The sequence below is a fragment of the Juglans regia genome, chromosome 6, assembly GCF_001411555.2.
Source record: "Juglans regia cultivar Chandler chromosome 6, Walnut 2.0, whole genome shotgun sequence".
Classification (NCBI taxonomy): domain Eukaryota; kingdom Viridiplantae; phylum Streptophyta; class Magnoliopsida; order Fagales; family Juglandaceae; genus Juglans; species Juglans regia.
In genome coordinates this window covers 35665220-35678754 of record NC_049906.1, presented here as the reverse complement: position 1 = coordinate 35678754, position 13535 = coordinate 35665220, and the positions used below count along the sequence as shown (strand labels likewise).

The 13535-nt window shown below is 36.6% G+C and overlaps 1 protein-coding gene and 1 non-coding gene across 2 annotated transcripts; both read right to left on the bottom strand.

The window, feature by feature from the left end:
- Positions 1-285: 285 nt before the first annotated feature.
- Positions 286-9393, bottom strand: LOC108996818 (eukaryotic translation initiation factor-like). The gene is made up of 9 exons (XM_018972838.2): positions 8999-9393; positions 7712-7783; positions 7346-7441; positions 6315-6515; positions 5339-5436; positions 2651-2738; positions 2194-2544; positions 1825-2070; positions 286-1685 (listed from the first exon to the last, which is right to left on the bottom strand). The coding sequence occupies exons 1-9, from the start codon at positions 9173-9175 to the stop codon at positions 633-635; spliced, it is 2382 nt and encodes a 793-aa protein (XP_018828383.1). The 5' UTR covers positions 9176-9393; the 3' UTR covers positions 286-632.
- LOC118348852 lies at positions 8233-8337 on the bottom strand. The gene has a single exon (XR_004801859.1). It is a non-coding gene; the product is annotated as a small nucleolar RNA snoR103 (small nucleolar RNA).
- Positions 9394-13535: the final 4142 nt, after the last annotated feature.

Here is a 13535-nt window from a genome sequence, read left to right as displayed (position 1 = left end):
CCCCATCTCTTTTCTTATCATCATCTCATGGTGTGGCATTAGATGATAGGTTCACAAATGAAATATAATAAATAATCTCCAATCATCTAATGCCACATCATAGGATGATAAGAAGATGATGAGTAGAATTACTTTTGAATAAAACACCAACCCTGGAAACCTAGCCCACATGAAGAATACAAAAAGCACCATGCCAACCCACAACAGAACCCCCCACAGAAGTAAAAAAGACAGTCAAATCTTAAGCAAGTATGGAGACACTGAAATGATCGGTTTCCTCTGAAGTGAAAGGTAAAAACGCGGCATTTATGATCTATCATGTTTAACAATAAACTAAAATTACTCAGTCAAGACAATAAAAAATTGATTGGAAAAAACTAATCGAATACAAAACAACTGGAACCCTTAAAGGGCCACCACTCTTCTCGAGCTATGTGGATTAGCCAAACTCGAGAACAAAATCCATGGCATTTATGGTTTGATTTCTTTCCTCAACAACACACTGCTATGACCTCGAGAAAAAAAAAATATACAACTTGATAAAAATACCTGCTTTTGCAGCTCCACCTTATCACATATTGTAGTGCAAATTGCTCTCCTCATTCAGAAGTACGTCTAGTTCTATATTAGGCTTACTGGAACAAACTCCGGCAAGCCTCAATATCAGATGCTTGTGAGTCCAACACACTTTGCCCAGCCCGAGAGGAACTAACAACTTGGACAGCTGCTTCAAAAATAGCCTTCTGAAACCGGTCATCTTCTACCTTCTTAAGAACCTCCTTCACCACCTTAAAATCCAATCCCCCAGCCAAAACTAATTTCCCGATAATTTCACCAAAATTATTTGGTGCTTTAGGTAAGTCGATGCCAATATCATCCAACATTAAGCCATAGTGCAAACATCCAGTCCCTATATCTCTAGCTGTGATAACCTTCCTAGCAAGCAAATACTCCAGAAGCTTGGCGACTGCTTCAACACATGGAGGACTTTTCTCTAGTCCAAGGGAGATGGCTTCCTTGACAACTTCGGGATGGTACACTGGAGACTTTAGTTCCTCCACACATTGTAATGCTTCATCCAAAAGCCGGATGCTGAAATATTCCTCCAGAAGAGAGATCGTTTTTCTCCGCAGATCATCCACATTCAACCTTGCAGCTGGAGCCTGTGGCTTCTCAGCGAGTGGAAGTGTAGATGCAGCAGGAACAGGTTTAGCAGGTACAGGGACCTGGGGTGCAGGCTCAGCACCCAAACCAAAGTTGGAAGGACGAGCAGAAAGGGGCCCACTGCCCTGCAATAGGGCACTGGTCTTCCCACTTATAACACTGCCACTACCCTGAGGTAACAGCTTTGTGTTCAGTGATGCCGACTTGCCAATTAGTGGTGACTGACCACGTCCAGCAGGCTGCACAACTGAACCATAACCCCTTGACATTGAACGGTTGCGAGGTACCTCCCAATTGTCATTATCAAATCCAGGCATCCCAGGCATCTTCCTGGTTCCTGGCATTCCAGGCATCAAACCCCCAGAACCAGGTCGGGCTATAGAGAAACCCCCAGGGCTGGTATTCCCTTGAGCACCAGAAGTAATACCACGACTATTCCGAATGCTTGCAGTAGCACCAGGACGCAATCCAAGATTTTTCTCTGCTTCGGAATGTATTTCGGTGATGGTTTTCGCTGTTACCTGCAAAAGACAAGGTAGTAAAGAAATGATTAGAAGTTACAATCCAACACAAAATTACATTCATATTCATACCATCTTTTTATAAGTAATACCAGCTGATTATCTATATATAAAATAATGATGATAATAAGATGTCAACCTCTTCACGCCTGGGGACCCAATTGTTTGCTCTCAAATCAATAACATCACGAAGCATGAACCTCAAGCGTGGGACCAGCTGTGGGTTTGTGCTCAGTTCCTTCAATCGGCTGATGTACATGTCATTAATGCGCCGCGATCTTGGACCCTCATCAAGCTGTTTACCAATGGTGTTGAAGAACTGACATATGGCTTCCACATTTTCCTCAGCAGGACAGGACTTGCTATCACGTGGTCCAAGAAGCTCCTGTTTCACATATTTAAGCGACCAAAAGCAATATTAATGACAGTAAAGATATTTCAAGTATCAAAAGTTGAAAGCACATCTAAAAATTTAGAGATCAAGCAACAAAGATGGGTAATTGAGAACCTGAACAATGTGGTGGACAATCTTTTCAGGTACCATCTTCTGCTTCAGGAGCTCTCCAATTAAACGGATGTTTCCAAGAGTCCGAAGTTTGATCAATCTCTCTTTATCCCTCCGTTCCATCTCTTGCTCAGGTGCAGTCATCTGCCTCACTTCTTCCCTCAATTTGCCAGCATTTTCAAAAGCCTCCTGGCACTTATCCAAGAGGACTCGCTTGAACGTAATTTCTCTACCACCAGGTTCATTAGATGGGAATGGTGGAAGCTTTTCATCAAGATCAAAACACAGAAGTGCATACATAGGACAAAATGTGGGTTCCAGCACAGCTTTTTCAAATATTAGCGAAATAACCTCCTGTGCAGCAAGTTAATTGTGAGTGGAATTTAAGACACAGGTAGAAGTAAACAATAACACTACTTGGGTGGAGACTATAAATATGTGAATTATTAAATTTCAAAACCTGCAAGATATCAGTTGACGTAATGCCGGAGTCAATGAGCTGACCCTTAAGCAGATCAAACTTCTCTGGGGTAAGTTTGTTCAAAATTCTGCATATGAATTGAAATTAATCCCTGTCAACCTCAAAAGCTTTTAAGCCAAGGCTATGCAATGGAGGAAAAAAAAGGGAGAGGTACAGAGGTTATTACATCTAATAAGTCACCAATAAAGAGGAGAGGTATAAAGTTTTTAAGAGCTTTTTCTTTTTTCTTTTTTAAGACAAGACAGCTGATGGTTTGACATGTATGTTTACTGATTTGTTATGAGAAGAAATAAAAGTTTATTTATACACGTCTTATCTTGGGCCAAGACAGCTGATGCTTTGACATGTATGTTTACTGATTTTATCTGCTAAGTAATAAAGGTTTATTTATCCTCGTCTTATCTTGGATTATGTCTTCTTATCTGAGGCAAATATTAATCATTGTGCAGGGATAGAATTCATGCATTAGATTGCATAATTAGAAATTTCCTTGCAAAACTAGCATGCGAACATTTTACATAACCTAGTTAGACTAGAATACTTTTAACATTCAAGATCCTAAAGCATTTTCCAGTAGTATTCTTGAATTCCAGATAGCATACCCCAGAGTTCCAAAATTTGGATACCAAAAATCTAGTCAGAAATATTGCAGAAATCATAGTTGACAATACTTTGTTCCTATTTACTCCAACTTTTAAACAATCCACATCACTCTGACTAATTCATAAAGTGAAAGCACTTTTTATGGGTAAAATCAATATTAGTAATAACCCAGAGGGATGCAACCCATGTACACAAGAGGTATACAAGAGAAACACACCCGACTAACTAGATGATGAAAAAGAACGAAAGTGCATAAAATCTCTATATGCTAGCAAATTAAAAACTATTATGGGCAACCATCCAACTATGAAGAGATTAGAGCATAATGGCTTTCAACTCTAACATTGTCCTCTAGCCATCCTCAAGGTTCTAGTAGCACACCTAGGGGTGTACAAAAACCGCCTAAACCGGCCGGGAACTGATCAGACTGGCCGCCGGAGTCAGGAACCGGCCGAAACCGGCAAGGAACCAATCAGCAGGCGACAGGAATTGTTGAAAACCGATATCGGCCGGTTCGGTGCCTATTCGAACCCTTGGAAAACTGCTGAACCAGCCGACCCTTTATATATATATATATATTTTTTTTTTAAATATATGTATATAAAACGACGTCGTTTTCCATTGGAACTTAAAAAAAAAACATATGGAACGGCGCCGTTTGGCTTTTAAGCCAAACGGTGCCTTTAAGCCAAACGGTGCCTTTAAGCCAAACGGCGCCGTATCAAAATGGATTTAATAAACCCCTGGCCCCTCTTCTTCTTCTTCCCCACGTCTTCTTCCTTCCCCCATTTCACCTGCAACTTTCTTCTGCTCTCATGGTAAACGGCGGCGCATCCCTCCTCCGTCATAGAGATGCCGACGGCAGACCGAGGAACCAAACCGCACCGCGCCGAGACCGATAATATCAATTTTCTCTCCCCCAATCGACCGGTTTCGGCCGGTTTTTTCCTCTCATGCAGACATTGGTTCGGCGTCGATTTTCGACCCTAAGCCCGCCACTCCTGCCAAATGCTCTGCATCAAAAATAAAAAAGCCATCCTCCAAACATCAATGCTACTATGCCTTTCCAAAGGGTTTTTGCAACACATCAACCCTAGTCACCTCACAATCTAGCAAGAGATGATCGATATTTTCTCTACTCCACTTGCACATACATGTGACACCCCAGATTGTGAATAGGAGGGTAGTGAACGGGATCCTACATTACTTAAGAAAGAGAAGTTTTTGCCTTTATAATGATTCCAATGGCTCCAATCGTATCTTTAACTGGTCCCTTTGCAGACCTTCTTTGGGTCATTATAATACAAAACCACACCATTATGAAGATCTATCTTTTTTCTCATAATGTCCTTCATAAGAATCTTCTCAGGGTTTACCAATCAAAAAAGACTCTTCTCAGGGTTTACCGATCAAAAAATAATCTTCTCAGGGTTTATCATATGACAAAAAAATCTAACCCTCGAAAGAGCGTTGTTCCTTCATAAAATCTTCCAAGGGGGTGAAAATCCAGCTTGAAGGATGAATGCACGGTTGAAAGATTTGACCTTGTTTGTTCATTTTTAGGAAGGAATCCCACATATTTTATCCTCCCCCCTTCCTCCCACCCTTACAGACCCTTACAGAATATACTTGACGCGTACTGAAGAGATTTCCTCCCAATCATATACTATCTGATAAAAGTAATATCCCGCTATGATCTTTTGTCTTGAGAAATGCATAATTTCTGCTACCAAAGCCAACTTACAGCTTTGAAATACTAAACAAAACGGAGAATACTACCTTCAAAGGTTGATCTCTGCACCAAGCATCAATCAACTCATCACCCACCACAAACTAACAAAACGAGAAAAACCCCCCAACCCCTTCTAATATTTTCCCATATACCAGCCCCAAAAGGCCAATTACACTTGGTCAAGATGACTCTTGTACGAATCTCATTGCACTTGGATTGTACTTTTGCACTCTTTAATGAATTCTTATTAGTAAACAAAAAAACGTCAGCACACAATACAGAAAAGACAAATTATGCAACAATTAAAACAAAAGATCTCCATGGTAAATTACCCCTTTACAGTCTTCAAGACACGATCCTTCTCAGAGAGACTTCCCCTTCTTACCGACCATGGCACCTCAGCCTTGACTAAAGCAGGAGTAGGTCCTCCCTGGTAATAAAAAACAACAACAAAACCAATAACTATGCAAAATCCATGAGAGAGCCAACAATACAAAAAGACAGAATTTTAAATGAGAACATGTAAAAGCAGTTTAGATTAGAGTATTAGGTGTACACCTTACAATTTACATGATCAAGTTGATCCTGTAAGTTTAACGACCTCAAAATCAAAACATTACCAAACATATTATGCAAAACTAGTACATACCACGCAAGAATATTCTAAATGTGCACCCTTGGGATTAGGGATTAGTCGAGACTTTGTCCCAGGCACCCAATGCCAATTAAAAAAAAGAATACTCTCAACACCTTATTGAAAGTTAAGAATGACCAATAAATGGTATACACACTTCTTGCCCTGGAAGCAACACTATCGCAGAAAGGAGCTACAGAAAGCATTTACGGGAGACCAACACTAAAGAAATGTTATGGTAGAAGCTAAAACTTCATTTAGAACAATGGGATAGAAAGAATGTGCAACTCGCAGTTCCTTCACTGAGCACAACAGAATGAACTAGTGCAAACCACATGACCCATATAGTCTAGGAGATGTTCCATATGTAGTAAAATACATTTTTTTTCATATCAGCAGTAACTTATGGCTGTATGCAACAGAAAAAAGGTAGTTCATTGTCCAATTAAATAAACAAATATCACCCATAACAGATATTGCACAAGTAATGACACAACATACTTTTGTTTGTCTATTATAATACCATAAGAAATTTTGATGCAACACCCAAGTAGATATCAACTTCAATCAGTGTAACAGTTCAAAAAATACTCTATGGTGAAGCTCACACCAATAGGATTTCAGAAGCCCAAACATAAACAGGCAATAATTATATTTCTTCATATATAACTTACCCCTTGGTTGGAAGAGATCTGGGCCCTCCCAAATTGAGAGTTGAGTTGGTCTTGGCGGTTAAATTGATTGTCTTCCTGCAGTCTGGAGTCAAATCGGCCACCAAATTCCCTGCTCTCTCCAGAGGTAGGAAACTGTGCAGATCGAACACGCCAGTCACGAGTATCTGGCTCAGAAGAACGGATCTGAGGATTCTGAGGGGGCTGGAGAAGGAATTAAAAAAAAAAGATTACACATAATATAACTATTCACAAAAGATGAATGTGGGAAAACTTCAAAGCTAAACAGAAGATGAATAATATCATCGTTACTATTGCAAATTATGAATGCACAGATAACTTACGAACACTCACTCATATACAATTTCTCGAAAGAGAGAATTTTTGGGCCTTCATTCAATTTGTCAGCAAGTTTTCCCCAGTGCCATTAAAGGCATGCCTAGCTGTGCTTATAGCGCAAAGAGCCAGAGGAAAATATTTCTTGCCTCAAAGAAAAAAAGTGCGGAACTTTTTTCTTACATGCAAAAAGCAGCAAGCAATCATGCTTAAAAAATGGCAAAGCGCTAAAACGCACACTTTCATTTTTTTTATTGGAAAAAAAAACCCTGGGTTTGAAGCCAATTAAATTTTACGGACAACTCATTACAACTCAATTTTTAAATTCAATTACACTATACAGCATTTCAGGAGATCAGAGTCTTTTCCGCATAAACAAAAAAATATGAAAAAATGCAATTTTTAAAAAAGCACTTTGATTTTGTTTGCTCTTTATTTAGAAGTCAAACTGATCAATTAGTATACAGAACATTCTGACAGTTTAATTACGCCACATTGTGCTCACCAAGAATTCCAAAAAATGATCCTGCATGGTAGTATGCCTATCTAGCAAACTTGAAGAACATAAATGACTTGCCCTATATATAAAATCATGAACTTTATTTCATTAACTTTGTGCCTAGGCACAAGGCTTTTAAGCGCAACTGGAGCTTTTAACAACACTAATCATCCGTGTTGGAAGTTGGACAGAAACTCACATTGGTTTCTCCACGACCCCAATTTTGTTCTTCACCAAAAAACTCAGCTTCGATTTCTCGTTTGATCTTTAGAACATCATCAGGTACTTCAACAGCCTGCAGGAAGAAAAAGAGTATAATAATCAAGCACACAATGAACATAAACGATAGTAAAATGAACATGCAACTGCTCAAAAAATGACGATCAACTCTCTCCTCATATGACCCATAAGTATGGTGGTACAAGTGAAAGAAGAAGACAATGATAACATATTAAGAATACTGGAAGTTATTAGAAATACAAAACACGGTAGCCAAGAGTATAGGGAAAAAAAGGAAAGGAAAAGGGAAAACAATTAAGCTGAAACAGCTGGAAGTTATTATTACCTCTCTAAGCTGCAACAGCTGGTCACGGGTGTACCGCACACGCTCATGACCCTCAAACCTCAAGTCTCCACTCTACAACAACAAAACAATTAAGGAGTCAAGAAGCTTCAAACATATTATAGTTCAATAGGCAGGATAGAATATAAATAAGCTGTAAAGAGAAGTTCAAGATAAGAGGAAGGCATTCGTGCATGAACAGTTAAGTTAACTATAACCCATAACAAGATGGAATAAATCACATGGTCATACACATTGACATACTAAGTTTACACATAAAATAACTGCTGCAAGTATCCCAATTGTCTTGCCTCATGACCTAGTATGTGCACATTCAAAAAAAAAAAAACTCAACAGGTTGCCAAGTCTTAACAAAAGTCAAGAAAGATCAAAAAACAAGAAAATTCTTATGTGTATGCCACACCGACTACAAAAGAGAGAACCACCAACCGCCATAGACCTGATTCTCGTATCCTAAAATGAGCTTGCCCTATTCCATCCAAATCCCTCATATTGACGTCTATGTTTGTTTGTAGGTCCTTTGTGAGCAACACGGAACTCACTGCATGCCCACCTAAAGCCTACATATTGCTGTCTGTCCATATTTACAGCAGGTACACATACTGAGTGGCCCACCAAGAATTAGGACATTACCCTCAACTATGGCATCGCATTGAGCCCTCTGATGATGGCCTCAACTTCAAAAACCAGTTTTGATGCTTAAAAGGCATTCTCCCGTTAATTAATAGATAATAAGAAGATAAGATAGCAAAAGTGATACCGGGCTTGCGTATTTAAAGCGCCCTTCTCACTTTTAGAAAGTAAAGCGTTACACATTTTAGGCCCCTGAAAGCAAAACAGTGATTTCTAAACGCAAATCAAACAGTACCAAAAGCAGTTGTATTTATTCCCACCCTAACTCTTACCGAAAAAAGAGAATAAAAATAGCTAACAACAGTAACCCCATAATTTTCCAAATCAATCACATCCCTGTGGCCCTTTAAAATTTGTATAAGAACCATAATAAAAGTATATAAATCTCTCATATACATACGTATGCCCTATAAAAGATCGAGAATTTCACGGAGCCCAACCCATCCCAGCACAGAGCTCAATTCAAACAACAAAACCAGTATATTTTTCAGTATAAATTCCTCCACTAAAGTAAGAATAAGGGCAACTCATATCCAAATCCAATAAGAAACAGTAGTAAGCAAACAAAAACAAAATCAATAACTATATGTTAAGAAAAATTAGATCCAAAAATATGAGTTGGGATTGGATGTGGACCTTCAGAGAGAAAGGAGGAGGAGCGCCGCCATGACGGAGGAGGGGAAGATCGGAGGAAAAAGAACCGAAAGAAGTGGCAGAATTGGAAGAGGATGAAGAAGAAGAAGGACCAAGGAGTCTGCCGCCGCGACCACCACCAGGTCTCAAGCTCAGCACCGTCTGATCACCTTGCTGCATACCTCGGATCTTTCGCTCAGATGAAAATGGATAACAATCTCAGCCGCCCGATCAAGAACTTGGAAAGCGAGAAGATTCAGCTGCCCGAGACGCTGAATCAGAAGAAACAGATATCAGATAGAGAGATTTTTAGAGATAGCGGCTTCAGGGTTCTCTCTCTTCTGCGAGAGAGAAAAGAAGAGAAGTGAAAGAAAGAGTGGCCGATGGAGAGGAAAAGCAAACCCTTGTATCTGTTTAGGTGAGTGACTGTGCGTCCGTGCGTTGTCCGTTGGATTACGAAATTTCCCTTTTCTTTATTCCAAATTATTTTTGAAATACTCTAGAAATTCATTTTTTCTAATAATTTGTCTCGATTTCTTTAATTAATCAAATATAAAAAGTAAGCTTTTAAAAAAATAAAAATTCAAATAAATCTAACAAAATTTTGTCTCAAATATTTAAAAAGAAATTATATTTGCAATCGTGGAGTTAAGCGTCGCGCAATACCTTTGAAAAAATGAGTAAACACAAATTCATATAAAAAAAATTAAATTTTTAATAGTAAATTTTACTCTTTTTTAAAAATATTACGCATAACATGTACATTCTACGACTGTATTTAATATTATTCATATCTAAATATTATATTTTTTTGTGCAAATCGTAGTGTATGTTTTCGTTCTTCAGGATTGTACATGGAGAAAGACACTGTGTGTGTTGAAGGTTGTTAGATAAGTTGATCTTTGAACTGTGGTGTTCTCGGGCGTGAACATTTGGCGTTGGAATGAGCTTCAGTGCCACTTTCATAATGTGACGGAAGTCCATTTGGTTGGAGGGACAATTGAGAACCAATATGGTGCTGTTGATATGGCACTTGGTGAATTGTTGTATTGTCGATACAGTACTTGGTGGGGGTGATTGCTGGGTAGCGAACTACTGGGTCATCCTGATGAGGAGTCAAGGAAGTGACTCTCATCAAAGCTGGGAGGTGGAGTGTCTTCCCCGATCCGTTGCTGAACCTACTGCTATTGGTTCACTTCGCGCTTGAACCTGTCAATGAAGAAGTTGCTTTGAGCCCTTGGTATGTCTTTGGCATTGGCAAAGGACAAGGATTTGGGAATAGATCTAGCTCCTTCCTCGGTTGAGCATTTTCGCCTCTCTCCCAGTCGGTGGTTGAGCGACTTGAAGCTTCTTCTAGAAATTGTAGATTCCACTCAATTGTAACATTTTCAATTTGTCCAAATGTTCATGGACATCGATGGAATGTGTTAATTCCATTGGATCCATCTTTGAAGACCAAGACAAATCAATTTCATATAGATCAATGATATATTATTTAGGGATGATGGTTCAATAGTCTTTAATCTAGCATGTAATATGTATTGAATTCAAATCCAAATATGAATTATTGTTCTGACTTCTAATCGTTTAGATCTATTATATCTAGTTTAAGCGGATATGATGATATTATGATCACCATCAATTGCCTTTTTTTTTTTAATCTTCAACCGGCTTACCTTTTAAAGATATAAGTATTGTTATTTGATCATTTGAAACTTATTGCTCAGATAACCACTTTGACGTGGTATTACTATGTGGTGCCACGTTATTTATTAAAAAACTAAACAAAAAGCAAACTCAAAATAAAATAGTGTTTGAAAACACAAAAAATAAAGACTGAAACCTTAGTTTTTCTCTACCACTTTTGTATTTGTGTATTTTATTAATAAATTACGTTCCACCACGTGTTATATTAATAGAATCATCTGAACGGTAAATTTTGAATAGTCAAATAGTATTATTATAAAGACATTTGTTTCTAGTTATAAACCACGCACTCCATCACTTGTGAAGATATGTTGACTCTTTTCGAGACTAACATGATAATATTTTGAGTTGTGGTTAGTAATTTGGAAAATACTCTAATTATAAAGGGATTAGGTAAAAATAATATTACAAACTGACGTGATTTGATATAGTTTGTCAGATTATAAAGTTATTTTTATTGTCACGTAAATTTAACAGATCAGATAAAGACACGCTAATTTATATGATTATTTTGTATAAATCCTTTGTAGATGTAGTAGTCCTCTAATAATTCTATTGCCAACATATTAATATCATTTAGATGGGCTAAACAATTACACGAGTACACCATTAATGTTTCCTTTTTTTCTTGTGGGCAAGGACAATATTGGTGTTTCACAAACAAGATAAAGGGTATCTTTGGTGCTGAGCTGTCTCAACTTATCTCAAACTTATTATTAATGGGACACATTATTTTTTCAATTTTTTATAAAAAGTTAGAACATATTTAAATCTACTTTATGCATTCAAACACGTTTATCTCAATAGATCTACAAAATTCACTCAAATATCTTAATTCATTAGTAATCATAAATCAAGTCAAATAACTTGAGATCATTTCAGGACCAACTAAGGTGCGGTTTGGATAGTGAGATCATGAGATAAAATGGTTTTAGATAAAAATTAAAAGTTAAATAAAATATTATTATAATATTATTTTTTAATAATATTATTATTATTTTAATATTTAAAAAAATTAAATTATTTATTATATTTTATGTAAAAATTTTAAAAAATTATAATAATAAAATTAAATTAAATTATACAAACGGTTTCTTATCTTTCCCAAAATTCCATTTGCTTCCTTAAAAAGGTTTTTACCTTTTCCCACAAAAACCCCACCGTTTTCAAACAAACACACACGAGAGGGTGTTTGGAGTTTCAACTTCTATAGCCGGTTTGCCCTAACTATTGCCGGTTACAGGTTATGGTCCCCACAATCTCAACGCGACAGCAACTCACCCGAACCCACACGTGCCGGTCAACTTCGGCTTCCAATCATCCTATAATCCAACTTCTGTCGGTGACTCGTGGTAGGGGTAGGGTTTGGGACTACACGGTCGTGCCACGTGTAATAATCGTACGTCACCTTCTCATTAATTAATAATTGAATTAAGTATTTTTTTAATAATATTATAATTTTATTTTAATATTAAAAAATATGAAAAATATATATTTAAAAAAATATAATATCAACGAGGGCTCCTGGCGGAGCCATCCTTCTTTCACATCTGATGGATTACGATTCCGTCTTTTTGCCAGATCTGGAAAAGCCTTTTGTACTGTTCCCCGAATCCCCAGTCCATTGCATTTCCAAATCTTCTGGTCTTGTGCTACTTCTTGGTTTCTTTCCTTTCGGCTTTCGGCTTTCGGCCTTTGCAACTTTTTTTTTTTTTTTAGTACATATAAATAGTAAATTACTATTACAATTTTTTAAAATTTTTATATAAAATATAATAAATAATTTAATTTTTTCAATTCATAAAATAATAATAATATTAAAAAATAATATTCTAACAATATTTTATTCAATTTTCATGTCAACTCATCGCATCTCAACTTACTATCCAAAACACACCAGAGTTTCTAGACGTATAGGTCAATGCATAATTCTTTATAAAAAGATGAGACTCTTATTAAAAAATAAAAGTATTACAATCCCAAAGAAATTTCATAAAAATAAATCTATAAATTGACATGGTTTCATATGAAGATATATTTTACAATAAAAATAGATTTACAATATAACGTACAAAATCAAATCCGTCAATTTATGAGTTTACTTTTATATAATGTACCGAAAAGAAGCAATGGTTGAATCTAGAAGCTAACAGTCAAAGAATAGATTGTAAAGTAAAACGAAGCGTTTAACTTTAATAAAACGAGACATTTAACATGTTAGAGTTTGTATGTAGAAGTTAATAAAATGATATGTTTTATTAAGGATGGCAATATGTGACACGACTCGTTAACTCAATACAAACACAACACGATAAAAGAGGGTTAGCGTTTAGCATTAAAGGGTTCGGGTCAAAACGGGGTTCACCTGTTAAGACACAATTGTTTAACGGATCAACCCGTTAAGAAAATTGAATTTACCTTTATACTTTTAGACCAAATAAATTCAAAAAACCCTAAACTACCTAACCCACTTTATTCTTCAAGTTCTAAATTTGTTTAGATTTGTGTTTTTAATTTTTTATTATATTTAGGATTGTAACATTAATATATTTACAATGTATGTTTTGTTTATTATATTTGGGATGTAATTTTAATAATGAATATTATTACAAATTGTGTGGATCATATTTGTTTGGATTGTAATTTTAGAATTATAGTTAGTTTTTTATTTTTTATAGATATTATTTATATTTAAATATTTATATAAAACCAATCAGGTCAAACGGGTCGTGTCGTGTTGTGTCAATAAACGATGTGTTGTATGTTTAGTATAAAAGGGGAAATAACAATGCTCAATAAATCATATTGGAGATTAGTTTGTTCTTGTATGGAG